The sequence below is a fragment of the Protobothrops mucrosquamatus genome, unplaced genomic scaffold (genome assembly GCF_001527695.2).
Source record: "Protobothrops mucrosquamatus isolate PMUCROS unplaced genomic scaffold, P.Mucros_1.0 scaffold96, whole genome shotgun sequence".
Taxonomy (NCBI): domain Eukaryota; kingdom Metazoa; phylum Chordata; class Lepidosauria; order Squamata; family Viperidae; genus Protobothrops; species Protobothrops mucrosquamatus.
In genome coordinates, this window is record NW_015386471.1 from 165,327 (window position 1) to 190,363 (window position 25,037).

The 25,037-nt window shown below is 37.1% G+C and overlaps 1 protein-coding gene across 1 annotated transcript in view; it reads left to right on the top strand.

The window, feature by feature from the left end:
- Positions 1-697: 697 nt before the first annotated feature.
- PTBP2 (polypyrimidine tract binding protein 2) overlaps positions 698-25,037 on the top strand; it is a gene marked incomplete in the record, with an annotated part of 70,157 nt that continues 45,817 nt past the window's right edge. The window contains 3 exon segments of the mRNA XM_015812568.1: positions 698-831; positions 8,514-8,544; positions 16,284-16,359. Of these exon segments, the coding sequence (XP_015668054.1) occupies positions 824-831; positions 8,514-8,544; positions 16,284-16,359 (115 nt within the window).

The following is a 25,037-nucleotide window of genomic DNA, read 5'->3' on the forward strand; positions in this document are numbered from 1 at the left end:
ATTAATAAAATTAAATATTTCATTTTGGAGTAATTGGTATATAATGGAGTTTGAAACACCTCTAAAAATTGGATGGGAAGGCATATACAAGTGCAGTCATCATGATTATCTCCTGCCTTAAAAGAATTCCCATGTTTTTAAAGGCAAAACCAGGGACTTTCGATTCGGTGTTCCCTGCATTTTCCAAACTTTTACTTAGTATAGAGTCTGAGTAATACTGCAAAAACCTTACCAGCTTGGGTCACAAATATGCTATTCACAAATAAGAAACTGTGTGTTTGACTGAAGATGCGGTGCGAGCCTAGCAAAAGGTGCAAAATACAGTAGACATTTACTCAATATTTACTACATCGAAGAAAAAAACAGGCCCAGTGTAGGTATGAAAGGTTGCTCAGATCAAAATGAGCTACTCTGAAAAGCATCTTCCTATGCAAATAAATATAACTCGGAAGCAGATCCTGAATAAATAATACCTTTGCCTCAATCAATATTCTCATGACCAAAACGCAGAACTCAGGACCGTCTCCCCCCCCCCTTCCCCGGTGTATGCACACCCCATTTCCCTGGTCTTTACACCTTCCTAATCTTTTGAGGGCAAAAAAAAATCCCTCAGTCTTGTGGACTGAGCATGCCCGAGCCACCTCGCGCATGCCCACTGAGAACAAAAGAGCTCTCCGATTTGATGGGGAGCAGAACCTAATAGAGCTTCGGCAACCTTCGGTGTTTTCCGTTGGGGCCCGGCCGCCATTTTCTCGCTCCCTCTCTTTACTCGCTAGCTGCGCGGCTCCCTGCCCTGGTCGCCAGCGCTTTGTCCTGTTCGGCGATGGACGGGTGAGTGAGGGAGTGAATGAGGGACGGCCGCCGGGAATAAGAAAGGGAGGAGGGAGTTGTCGCCGCCGCCGCCGCCGTCGTCGGTGCCGCCACTTCTCCCGCCTTCCTTCTCTTTGCATCGTATCTGGCGGGGACTGGCAGCGCATCCCTTGTCTGCTCTTCCTCAGCCCCCTTCATCCTCGCCGGCTGGTTCGGGGTGTGCGAGCCAGGAGGTTTCGGGATGAGAGGAAAAGGGGTGTGTTTCTTGGTGGGGGGGAAGGGGGGGGGAGAGAAGAGGCCGGGAAGGTGGACGGGAACGACGGCTCTCCCCTCCCCCTCCCGCCTCCGAGTCTGCTGCCTTCTCGGGGACTTGGGCCCGCCAGCAGCGCTGAGGCGCTGACATGAGGCATCTTCCTACGGCTGGTCTCTGAGATGCCGGGTGATCCAAGCAGGAGGGCAACCCGAACCAAGGCCTTAAATGCTGAATGAGTGGATTTACACATTTTCTTCTGACTCTTTCCCGAGCGGCCCTCTTTTATTCGCCTTGGAGAAAGCCCGCCCCACAAGTCCCCGGCCCCCTTTTGTAGCCTGCCTCCCCCCCCCTCCAACACCACCAGACGAAGGGAGCAGAGAGCAGCAGGAGGCAGACGCCTTCGTCTTTTGTTCCCCATAGCTGCTGCTCCGCGGCCTTCTCCCCTCCAAGACAGAAAGATGCCTTTGTGTGTGCCTCGAAGGCCGTTCTGTCAAAGCCGAAGGGGAGGAAACGGCTGTGGGTGTCTGCCGTATGGTAACAACACAAGGGCTCTCATTGGCGGGGAATGGATATTGGGGTGGGTAAGTCTGTAGCGTTGCTCAGACAAGGCCTTCTTCTTTTTTTTTTTCTGGGAGGCCAAGCAGACCAACCACAATAGTAAGGGGTCAGCGTCAAGAAAGATGAAATTTTTATCACCCTTATCATTCTACAATATTTAAATTTGCTTTGGGCGGATAAAGCTGTGCCGTTTTAAACAGGAGTATTCGAATGTGGGCCTTAGCGAAGTTCATGGTTGAGAGCTGACAGTAATTTGAAATCGGTTGGTCAAGGGGGAAATCATTAGGTTTCTTTATTATTATTATTACTACACACAATGATGTGAAATCACACCTGCCAGTTCTTTAGCTGGCGTTGGCCTTCATACGTGTCAAATCCTTCCCAAGAATCTAGTATGTCCTAATTTATTGACATAGGATCCAAGTAGTGTTGCCTTTCGTAATTGACAGGTGGAAATTTTATTGAGGTGCAGATTTTCTAAGTACCTTCTAAGATTTTGGGGTATGGCACCCTGTCTGCAAAGAACATCTGGGACCACTAAGGCCAGTTTTTGCCATAATATTTCAATTTCACATTTTGATATTCAGGAATCTTCTCCAATTCTTTCTCTTTTATTCTACTATTCCCTATTGCCACATCAATCCACACCTTTTTTTCCCCCAACCACTGTTATTTCTGGTTTGTTATGAGTCAAGACTTTATCCGTTTGTATAATTGGAAATGACACAATGCTAATTTTCTAGTACCTTTTCAACTATAAGCTTCTACCAATTTTTCATTGCTGGCACATCATAATTTTTTTTACAGATGTTCCAGTTTGGAACATCAATCCATTTTGGTTCCTGTGTTATGTTGTTTATAATCAGTTGTTGTGATCTTACATGAGCTGAGTATATGATCTACTGTTTCTTCTGCTTCCTTGCCCAGTCTGCCCTTTAAATCATTTGATGATTTTTCAGTTCTGGTCTTATTGCATTAGTTTGAATAGCTTGCTTTTGAGCAGCCAAAATCAAGCCTTCAGTTTCTTATTTAATGTGCCAGTGCAAGCCATTTCCAGTTTTTATCTTTCTCCATTTTCCCCTTAATCTTTTGTCGAAATTGACATGTACTGCAATGCTTTTCCTTACCAGCATTCTATTCTTTTTGAAATAATTGTACATTTCATGTTTTGTTTCCTATACATTTAAAAAGTTCCAATTTTTAACTTGCTTCAATGCTTGCTCTTTGCTATCTTTTATATAATGTATGCTTTTCTTCTTTGATAGTTTCACTTGAAGTAAACCTCTGCATCCATTTCTGCATGGCACATACAATCTATCAATATTACTTCCAGGATGTAATACATAGTGAATAGTCATTAGCTTTCTTGCTTTTCAGTCCAAACTGGTTCAGCTTGTGTCAGTTAATCAAGCAGTGTATTGCATCATAAGTATGGGCCATTATTGGTGACTTTGATGGTGTTTTCACTGTTCAATTTTCTCTTTATCACTTTTCTCACTCTTTGGATGTATTCTTTACTTATCACATTGTTAAGTTGTCTATGCTTAATGTTATTCAACTGTAAAATGCTCAGATACTTGTAGGCTTCATTCTAATGGCTCCTGATGGCTTGGCCATTCGGTATTTCAGTCCATTACTGTTTGTGTTTTGATCCCAATTTATTGCTACTGTAGCACATTTCTCTAGGCCAAATCTCATTGTTACATTTTGTGCTAAATATTTTTACTTCACAGGTAGTCCTTGATTTATGACCGCAATTGAGCCCAACATTTCTATTGCTAAGCAAGATAATTGTTAAGTGAATTTTGTCCCATTTTACAACCCTTCTTGCCACAATTGTTAACTGAATCACTGCAGTTGTTAAGTTAATAATATAGTTGTTAAGTGAATCTGGTTTCCCCTTTGACTTTTGCTTGTCAGAAGATTGCAAACAGTGATCACATGATGCTAAAACACTGCAACCGTCATAAATATGAGCTAGTTATTTATTTATGAGTCATTTATTTAAAAATAAATATGAACCAGTTGCCAAGTGTTGAAATTTTGATAACATGACCCCAAGGATGCTGCAATGTTCATGTGAAAAATGGTCATAAGTCACTTTTTTCAGTGCCATTGTAACGTCATATGGTCACTAAACAAATGGTTGTAAGTTGAGGACTACCTGTATTTGTCAGTGATTGGATTTTGATTTCCAACTTTGCATAAAGTTTCAGATCATCCATATAAAGCAAATAGAAGGTTTTATTAGCATTTTTGTAGTATGGTAGTCAAGATTTATTTTCTTCAAAGATTGTAGCAATGACAAATAATAAGGATAATGCTAAGTCACCCTGGAAGATGTCTCTCTTAATGTTGACAAGCCCACATATTTGTTTTCTAACCACCAATTCTATCTTCCACTGCTTCATTATTTTTTCTATAAGCATTCTAATGATTTTATTGACAAGAGTTGTTTGCAAATATTTGATAATCCATGTGGTAATGAATCAAATACTTTTTTTATAATCAATCCAGACCATGTGTAAATTAGTTTTTCACCTTTTTGTAATTCTTCAAAACCATTTTACCAATCAGAAGTTGATCTTTTGTGCCTCTGCTTTTCCTTTTATTGCTTTTTGTTTTACTGGAAGGATGTTATTTTCTTCCAATCAATTTTGGATATTGTCCGTTACTAGACCGGTGATTAAACATTGTAGGCAAGCATGTTTTTGTCCTATAGTTTACTAGTGTTGTCCCTTTCACTTGGTATTTTTGAATCAGGTAAGTTTTGCCAGAATAATCAATCACTGATGTCTTCTTTGTGCAGTATTTCATTAAGATGTTTAGCTATAATTGGATGTAAGCTAGTCAGATATTTGAGCCAAAAGCCATGCAACTGATAATTTCCAAGAGATGTCCAGTTCTTAATTTTTAATAATTTCTGCTGTAATTATTAGTTCTTTCATTTGATTTTACTAAATTCATCTTCAGATTCTTTTATCCATCCAAAGTTTTTATTATAGTCTATTGAGGTTTCCCATAGATCTTTCCAATACTGGATTGCTTTCTCTCTTTTTTTGGTTTTCCATGTTCAGAATTTCTACTGCCATTTATTCTTAGAATCACCTCTGGTCTTATGGTTATTATGAACAAGATTCCTCTCTGTTAGATCTTTAAGTCCCATAATAACCTGCTCATTTTTCAAAACCTTCTCAATTTTGATGGTCCCAATAGTTTTTACTACATTTAAATCCAAACCTCTGGCAACTCGGTCATAATACTGCTTGTAATTTGTTAAATTTTGCTCCTGCTGCAGCCACTGATCAAAAAGTCAATTGTTTCATCCTTTTCCTACAAAGATGACATTTGCCGTTTGTTGTATGTTGTATTTTTGCCATAATGCAGTTAGTTGACAAAGTTTGTTCTTGAGCCACCAAAATAAAGCCTTCAGTTTCTTTCTTTAACAGTCTTGATTTTAAGCAAGTCCATATAAGGGTTTTAATCTATTTTCTTCAAGTATTGACCATTGGCTTGCTCTTCCAATTAACAAATTGGTTTTCAATTGTTTCTTTTCTATATTCAGTTTTCACCTTTCACCTTTATTGTTTTCAAGAGCTTTCCTTGATTGATTTCCTTCAGCAAGGCTTCCTGGCTCAGGCCATACTTTTCTTTTTCTAGTTTGCTTCACTTGTAGGAATTCTATACTCCTCAACTCTTGCCAAATACAATTGATCAGTGTCACCTTTGGGAGCAAGGCTTGTGCACTGTCATTTTTTCTTGGCTTCCAATCCAAGTTATCAAGTTCTATCTGGGTCCTGTCAGTTATTCCTGTATATAGAATAATAGGGACTGCCCAGGTTTAATTGCTTTAATGATAATCCCATCATTCAGCTTTGATTTCAATTTTTTCAAAATAATGCATTCTAAAAGAAAGCAAAGATAGTAACAATAGTGATAGGCAATCCCAAAACATCTGTAGCACCACATGAACACCAAATTGCAAAAAAAAACAGCATTACTTGGGTCAGCTTACATGTTGTGGTGATAACCTTCACACCATCAGACGACATCTGCCTATCCCAGGCCCTTGAAAGGATTTGATAGATGCATAAAAATATCAAATTCAATCTAAATATGTGACTGTGTGATCAACTACAGTAGTAATAATGAGCTAAAGTGGTATGCTCTAGTTTTGTAACTTTTGTTCAGTCCATTTGTGATAATGATTTATATGGTTATTACCTATAAAGTTTTATAGGCTCTGAATATCTGGGAGATTGCTTATCTCCAATTGTTTCTGTCTGCGGAGTACATTCTAGTAAGAATGGGAGTACTCTAAGTCCTCCCCATTAAGCACTGTCCTCTTGTGGGACCTAGGAAGTGGTTCTTTTCTGTTGTGGCTCCCACCCTTAGGAACAGCATATCTCCCCCCTTCAATGACGACTGCACATTACTAGGATTCTGGAACGTTTGATGCTTATGATATTTTTTGTTTTGTTCATCACATTTTTTAATCTGGACTGTGTGTCTGATTTTATGTTTTTAGCTGTTTTTTCCCTATTTTTGTATACTGCCTGAAATCCACTGGAGTTGGGCAGCCAATAAATTTATATAAATAAATAATAAATATTAATTTAATTTCTTTGATCATGGTCTTAGTTTGTTAGAGCTCTAGTACAGTGGTTCTCAACCTGTGGGTCGGGACCCCATTTGGGGTCGATCGACCATTCCACGGGGGTCGCCAAGCAAGGCTGTCCGCCATTTTTTTGTCTGCCATTTTTTTTCCCTTTTCCGGCGGGTGCCTTACCTCCCTTGGGCTGGGCCAGCTGGTGGTCGGCCTGCTCCGTCTCTGCCGCTTGCCAGCTACGCCTCGGCCGGCACAGGGGGCGGAACCACGCATGTGCGGCGCTCCCGGGCAGGGAAAGTCCTCGACCTACGACCGGTTGGGTAGTCCTCGACTTACGACCGGTTTAGTCCTCGACTTACGACCGGTTGGGGTCACGGCATTAAAAAGGTTGAGAACCACTGCTCTAGTACATGCTGGTAAATAAATTTAGCAAGTTGCCTTTATAACTTGATATTATGATTATTGCTTGACATGCTGCTGATAATCACTTTGGTCACAATGACTTCATTACTCAAATGTGTTTTCTAAGATAATTCAGTGTAATTTTATAATCACAATGGGGTTTTGAGAGGCATCCAGGCATGATTGTGATTTTCATAAAATGAGATACAAAAACTGATTCTGTGATAGCTATACTGTAAGGAAGCTATCAAAACCCAGTCTTGGGATCATATATATCTCCCTTAAATATATGCCATTTGATGAACCTCAGTTTAATTTTTGACTGGAAACGGATTATATAAATAATAGTGTTCTCAAATCCTCCCCCCCCCGATTTTTTTTTAAAGGAACTGGTTGTTTGTATTTAATTTCATATAAACTGAATTTAAGGGAACCCAAGATGTTAGGTTTTACAGTATAATTACAGTGTTTAAAATATATTAATTTCAACTTCTTTGCTTGTCATAATTCTATTTTATACAGTATGTGTTTGCGGCATGTAGGGTATTCTTTATTCTGATGCTATTCACTGTGCCATGAAACAAAACACTTTAAGCTAGAATTTTAATACAATAAGTATAAAAATAATTAGAACAATCTATTTAATTGCACTTTAATTAACTAGGGTTATAACCCAACTCAACTCAACTCAAACAATATGACTCTGGGCAGATGTATTGGGCTGTGGGGAAGAACATTGGGAATGAGAAGGAAGAGCCACAGTCTAGATAATGATTTGATCAATGAAATCGGTATAAAGCAGTGATGGGATCGAGAAAATATCTCAGAAGGGACCTTCCTCCCTATTCCTCTGGAAAAATAAAGGCAGAGGATTGGGAAAGTGCTTTCAGACTTGCAATATTCTGTTATTGTAACCTGAGAATAAAAGTAATACCAAAACTCATAGTTTTGATTTCTTAGTTGGACCACTTCATAGGGCTGACAGCAGCATACAACAACAAAAACCCCACAAACCAACATAAGATTAAAATACATAAATATAAAATGCAGGGAAAAAATGGTGACTCACCATCACAACAGAACAACCAAAGAGGGATCAATTCAACTAGTCCCTAATGCCTGGAAGAAAAGCCAGGTCTTAAATGCAAGCAGAGTTGGGGCCAGTCATATATCAACTGGAAGATTGTTCCAGAGAACAGGAGCAATTACAGAAAAGGCTTTAGATCAGGGGTGTCAAACTGCCGGCCCTTGGGCCAGTTGCATCATGCAGAGCTGCACAGCTCCAGCAATGCAAAAAAAGTCACAATACGTCGCGACACATCACGTGACACGGCGAGTTTTACACCCGTGCTGTAGATACTTAAAAGAAGGAACCTAGAGTATGCCCCTCCCCATGTGAGCATGCGGAACTGGCAGATTTTCTTGGGAGAAGGAAACCCCTCAAGTTTTGTCATTCTAGCAATTTCCATTGTATGCAGACTCCTTCTCTATGTAGCTAACCATATGTCTAATCTGCAATGGAGGATGGAGGAGGGGGGCACCACAACAGATTTGGAGCAACTCTGTAGAAAATTCTGGGGGAAAAGCAGGGAAGTAGAAATTTATTTGTTTCTTATTCAACACAATCATTTACCTTTAATATGATAGTGCCACTTTGAATAGCGACATGGCTGGCAAATAAATTTAATAAATATGTCATATGATGATATAAGTACTGTATAGCAATGTGAAAATGCTAATGTATTTCTATTCTCAATTTTTCCTAGTTTTTAAGTAAACAGGAAGTAAACAGCAAATTGAATATTTGATTTTATGAAAAATGTTTGCCTTGGTGGAAAAAAAAAAACATTTCCTCTTCTAAAATCTGATTTTTTTCCCCAGCATTGTTACTGATGTTGCAGTTGGTGTGAAGGTATGTAATCAATTTAAATTATAATGTTGAATAATGAAAACATTGGTCTAAAATATTTATTTCTAAATTTGTTTAGTATTATCTTGGTGACTACTTGTCATTCTTTTATCTTGAATCTTCAAGCAACCTAGAAGTTAGTAGAAAACCCCCAAATTATTTACCATAATTACCAGTATCTAAATATAATTGCAACCAGCTATAGAATGAATTAAAACATTATTGAATAGCTTGCAGAGAAGGAGATAATTGATAGGAGATTTTCACACTTCTAATTTAGGGTTTTTACAATAGTACTGGGGGAAAAAGAATTTTATTTCATTTCAAGCAATTTTAGGTACATTCTCAAGGCCTGCTGTTTTTATTATTCTTAAAGGTCTTTTCAAGCTATAGCCTTTGCAAATTTTATACCTCAAGTAATGGAATTGTGCTGTAAATAGGTATACTCCTTTGCCTGCACAATTTTTCTTGCCCTCTGCCTTTAATACTTACAGTTTACACATCTATTGGTTTACACATTGCATTAAACCATGATTTGGCTTTGTTGGTTTTGATGTGGAGTGTAAATCTAATCAGTATGCTTTGTAAATCATGATTTATGTATGAGAGTGTGTGGCCACATGCCCAAAACATTTTATTCACTAAACAGCTTGGCATACTATTTTATGGACTAAACTTTGGTTTGTTTTTCCTTTTCCTTTGTCTTGATTGGTTAATTTAACTTTGGATTCTGTATCCTCTGCAAACTGTTGGTAGATTTTTCTTTCAAAATTTCACTATGAGTAGGTTAGGATCAGATCCCAGAAACTGTATTACAAGCATAAATATTCCCCATTTTTGAAGAGGCTTGTTCCTGAAATTAGGGTTTGAAATACAGTAGAAGCCAAATTGTAAAGATTTTTGTTAATAATACTATAATATTATAGTGGTGTTGCAGTGGTTAGAATGTACGATATTACTGCAGGCTAACTCACTGCTCACTCCAGGAGTTCAATTCTGAGCCACTCAAGGTTGACTCAATCTTCCAACCTTCCAAAGTCAGTAAAATGAGGACCCAGATTGTTGGAGGCAGTATACTAACATTGTAAACTGCTTAGAGAGAGCTGTAAAGCACTATGAAGTGGTATATAAATCTAAGTACTTTTGCTATATTAATATTAGGAAAAAAATTGTATCTAAATAAATGGAGTATAATGTAACAACATATCAAAGGAAAGAATTAGTAACTGTTGAAATACCTTGTAATGAGACATAAATTGTTGGATTGGGTTCATATAGCACACAAAATCACGAATAAGTAAGCCACATTTTGACTTTATATGATATATGCGCATACCTGTGTAAGTAGGGGCATTCTTGATGAATAAAGTATAATTAGAGTGCAGATGATAACTTTTGTAATCTTACCTCAAATTAATGGATTACAAGGGCATAAAAAAGATTTTTTTAAAAAAAATTGGGCCAATTTTGGTATTATTTTTTTTTTAAAAAAAATACTGTCCTTAAACAATGTGTCTCTAAAATTAGCTTAGGCTGCGGTAAGTGAAATTTAGGCTTACTATAATGTGTGAAAAAAATGTCCTGCACACATTGCTTTCCTTTTCAGTTACCTTATATGTATATCCATTTCTGACCTCCCGTTTAGGCTTACTTTGGTGAGAAATGGTTGTTATCTTAGAGAAATTGTAATCCTGGTCTACATATAACATAATCCTAATTTAAATAAAAGTTTGATTTGCACATAATTCTGAGCCAGAATACTTAATTGTTTTCTGAAACAAATCATATTGGTGTGATTTATCTATAAAACTAAATCATATTACATTGTGAGTTACTGGGGAAAAAAAAGAAAGCATCACATTAGGCTAATATTGGTTGCAGACTAAAGTTTTAGATGTGGTGCTAGATTTTTGAAATGAAAATTTCTGGGGGATTATTCTACCATATTCAGAAGTTTTGTACTAGAAATAGAAACATTCATTGGGAAATCTAGGTATAAGAGAATATTTGTAGCTGTGGGGAATATCATCAGTACATTAGAGTTGCCTAGTTTGGTAATGAAACTTCTACAGTAAAACAACCAAACTTAGCACCTAAGAGTCCACAAATCCATATATGTAAATAACTTATTGGATACTTTTAAATACTCCAAATGGAAAGAATTATCCATTTTGCCATGTTCAGACAGTTGTGAATAGATACTTTATTTTGTCAACATCATCACTGTTAATCACAGAGTTATAAGGAAAGATAGCCACTTTACTCCTTAAACAAAATAATAATTACTGTATGTAATTAACAGCAACTGTTAACTGTAAATCATTTAATATATATGGGAACTAATAATACTTGAAGAAAGCAAAACATTTTGGCTCTTTTGAAGCTAACAAGGAAGGCAATGGAATAATTCTAGGCTGTTAAATGAGCAATCAAACTAAAATTGGGCAGAACAAGGTTTTTGGGCCCATGTATCTGTTTTGGGTGGCTGTAATACCTTTCTTCAAGGAAAATCGTTTAGTTTAATCATCTTTATGATTAAACAGAATCATTAGAAGAGTTTTCTATGCCCTAAATGGGTTAGATAAATGTATAAAATATTCTACAATAATCTATGATATTTTCAGAGAATTGTGGCAGTAGTTCTTTAAGGATCAAAACGGGAGTTTGTAAAAAGGAATCAATGTCAAAATGATGGATACAAGAAAGCGGTGGAAGTCTCAATCCTTTTTATGTACAGTATATGTGATGTATTGAAGCACAGAGACAGGGTTTCAATCACCTGATCAAACTTGCCATTTTGACTCTGTTGATACCCTGGTCTCATCCCCAAGATTGATGAGCGCATGGTAGATATAATCATTTAGAACAGCAGCCCCCAACTTTTTGGGCACCAGGGACCGGTTCTGTGGAGAGAGGTTTTTCTGTAGACCAGAGGGGATGTGGTTTTGTGTGCTGCCTGCATCCCGCGGATGGGGCTTTGCTTGTTTGCACAGCCCGATTTCTGGCATGCCACGGACTGATGCCGCTCCATGGACCGCGGGTTTGGGACCCCGATCTAGAGTAAATGATCTCTAATCCTTCTTTTGGCCCTTTTTGGAATAAGCCAAAAGTCTAGTGCAGAAATATGCTAAAGGAGAATCAATGACTCAAATATATTGCAAGAAGATGATTTAAATAGTTTCCAAAAATCTTGGAAAGTTATACCACAAAGGTTTTTACACTGTCCTTAAAACACATTTTAAAAGGCAGTTTTAACTGTCAATATAATCTTCTTTACATAGATGGAAGCTATTTTAAAATATAATGGTAACTCAGAATGTTCATGGAATTGAGGTTAGCAAAAACTGTCAATTTTCTGTAAAGGTACAGTAAGTGATGGTTATCAAATATTCCTATCTTAAATTGTGGGTAAATTTTAATTAAACCTTCAGGATTTATTAAAAACATTACTTTATCTTTCAAACCAATTGTTGCATTCACATGAGGAAATATGCTCATCTGTGGAGCCTGATAAGTTGATTCTTGCATATGGAAACAGTTACATCTTTGATCCTGTCCAGGTATGGAAGTTCAGCAGAGTTGGATTTAGATGGGAGACCATGAGGGAATTGGGCTGAAGACCTCATTGGGATGTCAAAAAACTTCCTGGAAAAAAGCAACATTGAACGATTTCCATGCTGTAATGAAGATAATTATGCAAATAGTCAATTGTTCATACAGAAGTTGAGCTCAACTGAAAGGATCATTACTTTTCAGTTTTCTTGTGAATTTAGCAAAGATTGAAAAAGTAAATATTACATATGAAATTAGCTTCCTGCTTTGTCCCTCCTTTGACAAACCAGGGTTTGAAGACAGGGTATTACTACTTCTAATTCTTATTCTATGCTTTGCATAATTAATTACCCTGAAAAGGAGTGTATATATTTTAACAAAAATAATTCAGCCACGATAAAAACAATTTTGCTATTGTCTAATAGTGGCATATCAAGTCGGGGAAAATATATGAATCTCTTTTTCAACAACCTGGTGTCTCCTGTTAATTTAAATAGCCATATATATACAAGTGGTACAGAATGTGACAGTTAAGAGGGAATGAATACTTAGTAAGCCCAGCATTATCAAGACTATGCAGGTAGTCCTCAACTTATGGTCACAAATGGACTGGAATTTTGATCACTAAGAGTGTTCATCTGTCATCATTAAGCAAGTCTCATGTGACTGGATCCTTTTTACTGCAGTTAAGTGAATCATACAAATCCGCCTTCCCCAATTGACTTTGCTTGTCAAAAGTCGGCTGAGTAGGTCACAAATGATGGTCACATGGCCATAAGACGCTGCATCCATCACAGATACGAGCCAGTTGCCAAGTGCCCAAATTGCAATCAGATGGGATTGGTGTGATGATCACAATTGAAGGATGGGTTGTAAGTCACTTTTTCTAAGGCCATAGCTATAGGTTGAGGACTACCTGTAAAGCAAGAGCCCTTTTATTTCGGTGTTTTGGGTTACATATTGGCCAACAGATGCTTTTGGAAGTTCACAATCATGAACAAGAGAGTGATAACCATATGACTTTCCAGCTAGCTATGATTCATGAAGCATTATATAGGTATTAATTTAACTATTAATAATCCTTTTTTGTTTCAGTGTTTTATTTTTAATGTTGCAAATAGTTCGTAAATCTCCCATAATTACTGAGAGTCAGGCAGCATATAAATTTAAATTTTAATAATAATAATAATAATAATAATAATAATAATAATAATAATAATAATAATAATAATAATAATAATAAAATCCTCCAGTGTCTTGATAGTTATCATCACGTTTTATGGCATCAACTTTTGAAGTTTAGTGATGCAGTTGGTAAAGAAATATTTCTCTTATCTGTTTCCTCCTATATTTTGTTTTAGTGGGTTGCTTCTTGAAGAGAGAGAAAGAAAGCCCTCTTTATTCATATTTTTGTACAATGTATGATTTTATATCCCAGTGTGATGTCTTCCTTCTTTACTTTAGCTCCGAGATCAAAATATTAAAATGCTGTAGTCATTTCTGGAAAGGAAGCTGTTCTAACTTCCTAATCAGTTTGTATAACCAGTTCTTCACTTGGTCTTCATTTGCTTTTGGAGACTTATTTATTTATCTGTACCCTGCCTTTATTATTTTTACAAATAACTCAAGGCAGCGAACATATCCAACACACCCTCTGCCTACTATTTTCCCTACAAAAACACTGTGAGGTGGCTTGGGCTGAGAGGCAGTGACTGGCCCATAGTTATCCAGCTGGCTTTCACGGCCTAAGGCAGGACTTGAATTCATAGCTCCTATTTTCTATCTGGTTCCTTAACTAATAGACTTTTTTCTTGATTTTCGCAGTTTTAAATTAGAAATGTGGAATCTCAGATCTATGGGTTAAATCTGTCCTCAGTTCTGGACTCTTTCAAAATCTCTGCAAAATGGTAGTTTTCAAAACTTCCCTCATTTTCCTATGCCAAGAAAATCAAAGGAGGATGAAGATACGGTAGTGCTTAAAAGTTTGTGAACCCTTCAATATTTTTGCATAAATATGATCTAAAATCTGAGCAGTTCTCCATACAAGCCCTAAAACTAGATAAAGAGAACCCAATTAAAAAAATGAATCAGAAACATTATACTTGTTTATTTACTTACTGAGGAAAATGATCCAAAACTACATATTTGTGTGAAGCAAAGACCTGTGAAACTCTAGAATTACTTAAACTTCTTTTGAAGGAGAAATTAGAGTCATAGGTTTCAATAAATGGGATTATAATTGGGTATGAGTATGGGAGGTCCTGTCTTGAACAGAATTGTAGGTGATCACTATCAATAGCAATAGCATTTAGACCTATAGTATATACCGTTCCATAGTGATTTATAATACTTACTGAGCATTTTACCAATGCCAGCATGTTGCCCCCAACTATCTGGGTCCTCATTTTACCAACTTTGGAAGGCTGGGTCAATTTTGAGCTGCTCAGGATTAAGCTCCTGGCTGTGGGCGGAGTTTGTCTGCAATGCTGCATTCTAACCACTGCACCACCACACCTCAGTCTGATGTTCACAACATAGGTATTTGGAAGTGTGGCATGACTCAAATAGAGGAGATATCTGTGAACTACAAAAAAACAGTTATTAATGCTCACCAGTTTAGAAAAGTTTACAAAACTAACAAAAGGTTACAAAACTCCAAAAGAGTTTGAGCTCCACCAGTATCCAAATGGAACATTGCTGCCCATCTACAGTTTATGAAAGACTACTTGGATAAGCCCGAAAGCGATTGGAAGAATGTTCTGTGGACGGATGAGACCAAAATAGAACTCTTGGGCTTGAATTTTTCAGTTTGGCGAAAGGCAAGCACTGCATTCCAGCTAGTTCAGAATGCGGCTGCGCGGGGGATTTGGGGGGCCTCTAGATGCTCCCATGTAACACCTCTCCTGCGCGAGCTGCACTGGCTGCCGGTGGCCTTCCGGGTGCGCTTCAAGGTGTTAGTAACAACTTTTAAAGCGCTCCATGGCAATGGACCTAGGTATTTGCAAGACTGCCTCCTACCAAATATCTCCCTTCGACCAGTCCGCTCCCACAGAGAGGGCCTCCTTAGGGTACCGTCGGCCAGCCAATGCCGGCTGGCGACCCCCAAGGGGAGAGCCTTCTCTGTGGCAGCTCCTGCCCTCTGGAATGACCTGCCCCCCCGACCTACGTACAATTGCGGACCTGCGCCTCTTCCGCCGAGCCCTGAAAACTCATCTATTCCATGCGGCTGGCCTGGCGTAGTTTTGATTGGGTTTTGTTAGGGGTTTCATATTTTAGAGCAGGCTTTTATGTAATACTTACTGTGATTTTTATTATTGCCTGTTCACCGCCCTGAGTCCCGTAAGGGAGATAGGGCGGTATATAAATTTAAATAATAAATAAAATAAGGATCTTATCCCATCTGTGAAACATGGTGGCATTATCATGCTTTGGGGCCTTCTCTGCCTCCTTTTGGACCTGGACAGCTTGCCCTCATTGATAGAATTATGAATTCTGAATTGCATCAGCAAATTCTGCAGGAAAGTCTCAGGGCATCTGTCTGAACTGACACTCAAGAGAAACTGGGTCATTCAACAAGACAACAACCGAAAACACATGACATACAACCAAAGAATGATTAAAGCAGAAGAAAGTCATTTTCATCATTTTCCTCAATAAATCAGTGAATAAGAATGTTTTGGCCTCATTTGCTTTTGGCTCATTTGTTTAATTTGGTTCTTTCTATCTAATTTTAGGACTAGTGTGAAGAACAGATTACCTTTTAAGACATATTTATTCAGAAATATTAAAAAATATTGAAAATTCAAAAGAATTTACAAACTTTAAAAAAACTGCATATCTACAGCTTCAAGGCTCTCATTGCTTTTGGAAATACCACCCAATAATTTAATTGCCTCTCATTTTTCTAATTGGATTTTTATAATTTAGATCTCTTATCTGCTATTTTCATGGGGTTTTGGACAAGTAACTTTTGTTTTAGTCTCACCTGAAGAGACTATCATAACTGAATAAAAAATAGATGTAAATAAGTTAATATCTTTTGAAAGGACACCTGAAAGTTTAGTGAAAAAATTGATAATTCTTTAAATAGTTTCCTGCCTCTAGATTTTCACTTAATGTCATTTTGACATTGTTAATACCAATTTTGTATTTTTAGATGGCAAACTGTTTATTGTTTCTTTCTTTCTTAGAGAGGATCTGACGAACTTCTTTCAGGCAGTGTACTCAATAGCCCGAACTCTAATATGAGCAGCATAGTAGTTACTGGTAAGTGATGCATTTTAAAGGATCATTGTTATTTGAATATCAAAATATATCCATCTTGCAGAATAGATTAAAATGTATAGCAGAAAGAATGTTCATGATGCAATTTGAATAATGATACACTAAACTTAAAAAAAAACAAAGCCAGCAATAAATGCCTGAACTAAACTTGTGTGATGTGTGTGTGTATAAATAAATAAATTGGAAAAATCTTTCATTCTGTATTTTTAAGGCAGGATAACAAATGGAAGTTTCTGCAACAATCTACTTCTTGAATCCACAACCTCACCTACAATTGTTATTTAGCTACAATGTACAAGTAGTCCTTGATTTATAACAGTTTATTTAGTGACCATTTGAAATTAGAATGGCAGTGAAAAAAGTGACTTATGACTGTTTTTCCCACTTAAGACCGTTGCAGCATCACGTGATCAAAAGTTAGATGCTTGGTAATATTTATGACAGTTGCAGTGTCCCAGTGTCATGTGATCACCTTTTAAAACCCTCTGACAAACAAAGTCAATGGGAAGCCAAATTCATTTAACAACCCTGCCATTAATTTAACAACTGCAGTGATTCACTTAACAACTGTGGCAAGAAAGGTCATAAAATGGGATAAAATTCACTTAACAATTGTCTCACTTAACAACAGAAATTTTGGGCTCAGTTGCAGTTATAAATCAAGAACTGCCTGTATTACAGAAAATTAATACTGAAATTTACCTATTTTCCTTCACCCTCTCCACCTGTTAGTCTTTTATCCTTTTTACTGCAGTATTTCTGTTCTACTCTGCCACATATAAGAGTATACTAAATGTGCGATAAAAATGTAATGCGTTATTATGCTATGCCCTTGAATAATTATATAAGTTTTGCAAATAATATTAAAAGGGCAAGTGCCCAGCCTTTTCAGTTATTCAGATAATCTCTTGCTTGAGCATCTAGCAACTATAGAATTAATGTATTGAAATCTTAGTGTTTTTCTTAATTAATTTTTAATTAATTTCCTTAATTATACATCAAGGTATGTTTTCATTTTCTTTGGTGCTACTATTTATCCTAAATTTGATAGCTAGTATTAGAATTTCTTTTAGTTTTTAAGTTATTCTGGGACTTTTTGCTGAGAGTGGTACTAATGTGCAAATGAACTGAAACTAGAATATAATAAAATTAGGAGAGAAGGTATTCTGGGATGGCATAATTATAATAAGTAGATAATCTTGGATTGGTCAATGATCCGCATAGGGATACCTGTTTCAGTCTATATGTTAGGATTGTGTGCTTTTTTTGGGGGGGGGATGCTTTCAAGTCAGGGATGACTCCTGGCGACTGCCTGGACAAGCGCCTGTAATTTTCTTGTCAAGATTTCAAAAGTATTTTGCCATTGCCTGCTTCCTAAGACTGAGAGAGTGTGACTGGGCTGAGGTCACCCAGTTGGCTTCATGTCTAAGGCAGAATGAGAACTCATGGTTTCTCGCCTGGTGCCTTAAGCACTACCCAAAACTGCCTCTCTTATATGCTAGCATTAGATGGCATTAAAGTTGTTTATTAATAGGAAGCACCAATGCTCTTATTTAAGGATAAAAAAACCATCTGTTGGTAACTGACATATTTCAGATTTTGAGATATTTCAGGAATGTACACAAAATAACTAATAGGGGAAGCATGTCTTTTCAAAACATGACTGTCAGAATAATCGGGATTCATACGTTTTTACATTAAAATTTTTATTGCATTGAAATAACAGTGGGCAGTAATATCGTGATACAAACTCTAAACATAGATAATGGTATCCTGGCATCTGCTGCAAGTATGTAAGCTGTAGGTAACATTGTGGTTTCTTAGTTGTGTGTGTGTGTGTGTGTGTGTGTGTAATAAAGTTGTGTGTGTATAATACACACACACAAATAAAATAAATACATATATATGTAAAATAAATAAATAAATGCTTGGGTATACCCATTGCTTCGATATCCTTCTAATGTCTCAAATGATCAACACAATCAAAAGCTTTGGAGTAGTCTATAAAACAGAAGTTGAGTTCTTTTTGATTTTTTCTTGCTGTTTCTGTCATCCACCTAATATTAAACAAACACTTGTTCTCCAGTGTTTGTCCTGAATACTTCTCATACGATTGCCATTTTTCTCTTTCCATATAGGACTGTAACCCTTTAGGGTTTTCAACATTTTCTTGCTGGCAAGTGGTGTTAGGACTACTTTAATTAAAACATTATTTTAAATCTGGATTTTTATGGGTTAGGTGTAAGTAGATATTTTCCAGTCCTGGGTCCCTGTTGCTTTTTTTTTTACATTGGTTTGCAAAGGGCTGTCATAATTTTTCACACTCCATAAGAGCTTTATGGAGATTTGATCAGCCCTGGAGCTTTCCTATACAGTTAGTTCTCAGTGTGCAACTGCAATTGAAACCGGAATTTAAGTTGCTAAATGAGGTGGTTGTAAAGTGAGATGTCACATGATCACATCGCTTAGCAACCGCAATCCCAACACTCCTTGCTGCCATTGTTAAACAAGAATTGTGGTTCGATAATTGGCAAGAATCCCAGATAAGGAGCATGGGCTGCTTCAGGGGGTTGGGAAAGGCCCTGGGAGGTCAGCACAGGCCATGAATGAGTTGGGGGAGTGCTGCAGTATGGTGCAAATGCAGGGAGGGCAGCGAAAGAAGCTGTACCAGCTCCTGAAAGCCTCAACCACCCCCAGCAGCATGCCCCAGGAAGCCCCAAAAGCACAGGAAACTTCCACAAGTGAAGCAGCCGCCCCTGATAAAGCGCCAAGCATGTAGGAAGCCTCCACAACTCGGCAAAAGGCGCTGCATCCAGGGAAATACCAAATGCATAGAAAGTCTTCATAGTGGGGTGCAAAGCAGGAAATGCCAAACACCAGGAAGCTCAACAGCACTGCTCTCTCCTTTGCTGGCTTGCCCTGTGCCCTCCTTCCCTCTTTTGCTGACATGGACCATGGCCGCCTCCTCCCTTCGTACACTCACATTCACCATGTCCCCTTTGTGCTTCGTTGCAGCTCTGGGAGGAACGAGAAAGCCTCACAATCAGCCAGCAGCTTCCAAACAGAGCTCCAAAGTTACTAAAAGCACCCCCGGAGAGTCTCCGGAAGACATTCTAAAGAGAAAGGCAGGGAAGGAGGGTGCAGTGTGAGTGAAGGAGGCAAGGAGGGTGCAGCGCAAGCAAAGGAAAGAAGGGGTGCAATATGTGCATGAGTGGCTTGTGACCTCTCCTGCCAGCTTCCCCACTGATTTTATTTCTGGGAAGCCAGTGGGGAAAGTTGCAAATGGTGATCATGTGATTGTGGGGTGTTTGGCAACTGGTTGTAAGTGAGAACAGGTTGCTAAACACCCAGATTGCAATAACATGAATTTGGGGGGTGCCGCCACAGTAATTACTTTGGCCGTAGGTCATTGTTCAGTACTGTTACAACTTTGCTGAACAAATGGTTATAAGTCAGGGAGTCCCTGTATGCTAGTTCTTTTGTAGCCCATGTGATTTCATCTTCAAGTTCACCAAATTCTTGAAATACAATCTCATCTGGGTTAATACCTTGTATACGTTTTTCATGTTGTCCTTCTAAATACATGTTCACGTTAACAATTTAGTGTGATCAAATCCTTTCCATTGTCCCTTATTAAATTGAAACAAGTTTGGAGTGTTACCATGATTGCTATGATTTTCTTTAAATTATCTTTTGTTCTTCCTTTCTTACTCTCTTATTTTTATTTATTTATTTATTTTGATTTATATCCCGCCCTTCTCCCAACGGGACTCCCAACGGGACTCTTTGTCTACAGTCTGAGTTCAGATATATACCTTTCTTACCTGCTCCCTAGTTTTCCCAAGATCTCCTCTGGCTTTTGTCAAATCTCAGCTTGGATAGGGTTAGGGTTAGCCAAGACCAAGATTCAGTTATTTATTTCAAAAGTTTACAGCGGTTGAACAATCCACATATTTTGATATTCTGAAAAGTACTATAATTCCAGATGACAAATTATTTTTGAAAGGGCTCTCAATCCAAAAAAAGATAACACCTACATATCTCTTGAATTAAAGTTAACACAACTAATAGAAATGGCATTAGTAATTTCTAATGGCAGAAAACAGTTCAAACAGATTATGCTTAGCTAGAGGATATTAGTTGTTTACTGAAAATTATTTGGGTGAAAAAAGAGAGGTTTATAGAAAAATTAAAATTATGCAACTTCTATCATCATGGAAGAGAGTTGCAGCTGCATACAGCCTGGGCATATTGTTTCCTGACAATTAACCCTTGCTATTTATAGTAAAATACTCTTCAGATGTCACCTCAGCTTTTTGAACTCAGTTGACAAATCTCCAGTTATGTACAACAAGCAATCAGGAATAATACCAGACTTTTGCTGCTTTCTTTAATTTGCAACCTTAATTTTCACCTTTTTCCTTCAGACCATCAGAATATATTTTTAAAGGTTGTAATGTTTTCCCTTCTTACCTTGTTTGGAAGAGAATCAAGTAATCATTTCTATTTGAAAGTTAAATGTTGTGTGCATGTTGATATTTATGTTTGGTCTTTGTAAATATTTGTAGCAAATTGTAATTAAGTCGTATTACAATAGAATGATGCAATTTACTATACTGAGTGGGCTGTAGTTGGGGTGGTTATTAGGGAGCTTGCAAAAATTACTCTAAGAAGCCATCTGCTGCTGTATACTCAGGACATTATTGGAGAGGAGGTAAGAGGAGGAAGTGGGATCACTTTTTTTTATTTTATTTAGCAAATCTGCTAGGCCATTCAACTCCAACATGTTTCACAGATGGGAAAAGGTTCTTATGCTGGAATGCAATATTTGCCTTTTGCTAAACATAACATTTTTCATTCGAGCCCCAAAGTTCTATTTTGGTCTCATCTGTCCACAGAACATTCTTCCAATAGCCTTGTGGCTTATCAATGTGGTCTTTTGCAAATCTTTCCAGAACATTGTATAATCATTATTTTCTCTTCTCTCTCCCCCTGCCCCGGCTGATATTGTAGAGGAAGGAGTGGCAGAACCTGGAGGCAGAATCAAAAGAGAGATCAGCCTAGAACCTCCATGTAGCCACAAGTCACTCCCCCTCCTCTGAATTCCATGGGCCCTTATTTAACTCCTAGCAGTTGCTAATCCTTATGTCAACGCTGCAAATATTGTATATTCTTGCTTTGACAATATGCAGAACTGTCTGGTATTTTGGGGGTTAATGCACAGCAGAAGAGGGTGGAGGGAAAAGCCCTGGAAAGAAAGAGGAAGGAAACCTTTGACCTTCACACTAATTGGATAACGTGATATATGACAGCTAATTTAGGGAGGGAACATGCTGATAATTTAACTGCTCAGAGGAAGAGAACTTAGATCTTAGCATAACCTTCCGTTATGCCTGTGCCGACATTTTGTAACAATAAATTACTTTTAGGAAAATCAATGCCTGGAAGTTCTTTGAAGTATTTCATTAGCCAAAACCATAACACCTTAGTTGAGAATATTGTTGTGCATAGGCATGAGTAGCAATAAATAAATTTAATTGGACCTGCATTTGTGGACCTAATCAATTGGCCTGAGATTATTTTTTGTTCGGATCTTATCAGAAAATAAGAGTGAACGAGAAAGGAATTTTACCGACTTACAATATATTTTTGAATAATGCCCACAAACATTTCTGCAGTTTCTCCAAAGAATAATTTTAAAACCCATTATTTGCCATAGAAATTATTGGTTGCATGTATAATTTTTGCCCCGAGAGTAGAGATCTCCTGGCCTTTCCAATTTCCATAAGGACTTTGGGAGAAATTGGCATTGCCAGGTTATAACAGCTTCCTAATTAGAATTTTTTTTTCTTTCTTCTTTATCTTTTTGTTGTTGTTGTTGTTACCTTTTGAAACTGAAGACAGATTTCACTAAAATTCCTCTTATTTGAAGTGGATTTAAATGAGGAAAGGGAAAGGATTGTCTGGGATTGATGATTGATGATAAGTTATCAATAATACATTCAAGGTCAAACTCAAAAAAGAAAATCTCACTACTCTAATAGGTGACCCTTTTGTTTTTCCAGAGATATAAAACAGTCTGACCATTATTAGCTAGATTTTGGAGACAGTAGGAAAAATACATACTAAAGCTAAATACTGATAAATTAACTAGATCTAGATAATTTCTTAATAGATAAAAGATTTAAAGTAGGGGCCTGGGACTAGCAGTCATAATTCCCATTTTTTAAAAAAGGTAGAATAATTCAGCAAACTGTAAGAGTAGTTCTCGACTTAACAAAGTTTATTTAGTGATTGTTTCAAGTTACAATGACACTGAAAAAAACGACTTACACTTATGCCCATTGCAACATCCCCAGGTTCATGTGGTCGAAATTTGGTTACTTGGCAACGGACTCATATTTATGATGATTGCAGTGTCCCAGGGTCATGTGATCTTCTGATAAGCAAAGTCAATGAGGAAGCCAGATTCACTTAACCGTGTTAATAACTTGACTGCAGTGATTCACTTAACAACTGTGGCAAGAAAGGTCATAAAATGGAGCAAAACTCACCTAACTATCCAACTTAGCAACATAAATTTTGGGCTAAATTGTGGTTATAAATCTAGGACAACTTGTACATTTGTTTGCTTATTACAGTTAGCTCCATGCTACAAAAGCATTAGTTAGAACAAGAAAACCTGGCAGAGGAGCAGGTAGAATTTAGAGAAAACGATCTGCTACCAACCAAGGATTAACAATATTAACATTTAATGGAGAAATACACCTGTCACTTCAGAGACTTCTTATACTCAGCTTTTATAAGTTTTAAAATTGCCTTTTGATTCCATCTCTTGAATAAAATTGGGAAAACTGAAAGCAACCATAATGGATTATCACCTATTACGTCCTGTCTGAGCCTTTTATGATGTCTTTGAAAGTCAGAGGTAACCATCCCAAAGCTATCTATCAAATGCTATGTCAACTTGAAAGGCAATCAAACAAGATTGTAAGTTACCTCTGCTTTTGTTTAATTTTTGCATAAATGACACAGTGTGTTACTTAAATGGGACTTTTATTATCCGAAGTTGGTAGAGAAATTTATATCTATGCTTCTATATGCGGATGGTGGAGTAATACAGTGTAAAAGCCCCTATAAGTCTTAGAAGAATTCTACAAGCCCTTGACAGTCTTGCAGGGAGGATTATTTGTAAATAAATAAGAAAAGCTAAAAATATGAATTTTGTTCAGAGACCAAAGGAACACTGCTGGCATATAAATGGACATCCATTTGAGTAGGTCAGATGCTGTTCGTACCTCTAATAGTAGGAAGACACATTACTAACATTGTTGTTCAAAATTCTTAGAGAATTAACAATGTTCCTAAAATGTTTATAATCAAAAGATGATAGTTGTTGTTGAAAATGTTTTCAGTCTGATCAACATATTTCACTGAAATATGTTTTGGTTTATTGATTAGTAGCAGAGGTGACAATAAGCCTAAAGGGGGTAGGGTTCGGAGTTCCCCTAATTTTCAAATTCTAGTAAGATTTAATCAATATAGAAAACAGTTTTATTGGGTTATGGCAAAATGTATGTTAATGTAGGGGTCCCCAACCCATGGTCCATGGACTGGCACCAGTCCACAGCATGCCAGCAACCAGGTCATGCAAACAAGCAAAGCCCCAGCCATGGTATGTAGGCAGCACATAAAATCACACCCCCTCCGGTCCATGGACAAATCTTTCTTTACAGTCCCTGGTACTCAAAAGGTTGGGGGGGGGGCTGTGTTAATGAGTTTCACATGGTGAAACAATATATGGAAACCATTGGAAAAAGTGGAAACAAAGTTGACTATACATATTTAATCTTTGACTAAGATGGTTCTTGGCCATAGAGTTTTCTTGATAGTCAAAAGTATGTAGGGGCTTACATGGTTATGTTAGAGAGCTAGAAGTTCTTAAAATTAGAAAAGTCTTCAGTATGGTAATATTTTTCCTGTAGTTAACTTTGACAGAAGATACAATATATGAGGATTTCTTTCCTGGAATATCTGTGCCTTCAAGGTGACCATCAAACCGTCCTTTTCTTTTCATCATACTATGAAGACATCCAAAAATATCCCCACCATTCCCTTTAAAAAGCTGCCTAGATATGCTGTTAAATGTTATTATATCTTTGTACTTTTTTCTGATTATAATTTTACTCTAACATACAATATTTACAAGCTTGTAAATATGTTGGAAATTTACTGCTAATAAGAATTAAGTAGATTTTTCCCAAGTCCTCAGTTATATAATTGCATCGTTGTATTTCTATCTCATTATGCTTTGTTTTCTACTCACAGTCTTAATGTGAAAGCATATTAGCATATTATATTAGCATTTCACTACTTTATTTTAATTCTTTTTATAGCATAGAATGATACTTTAACATATATTGTTACTCTTATAGTAACAAATTGTTATTGATATTTTAATGCTGTATATAGTTTTAATATCAAATATAACTAATCATAATTTACTTAATAATTACCTTACATTCACCCAAAAATGATTAAAATGTTTTTATTTTAAGAATAAAGAAAAACAATGCAACTACAAGATAAACTTTATATAAGGGCTTCTCATGCATACATACATACACACACACGTGTGTGTGTGTGTGTGTGTGTGTGTG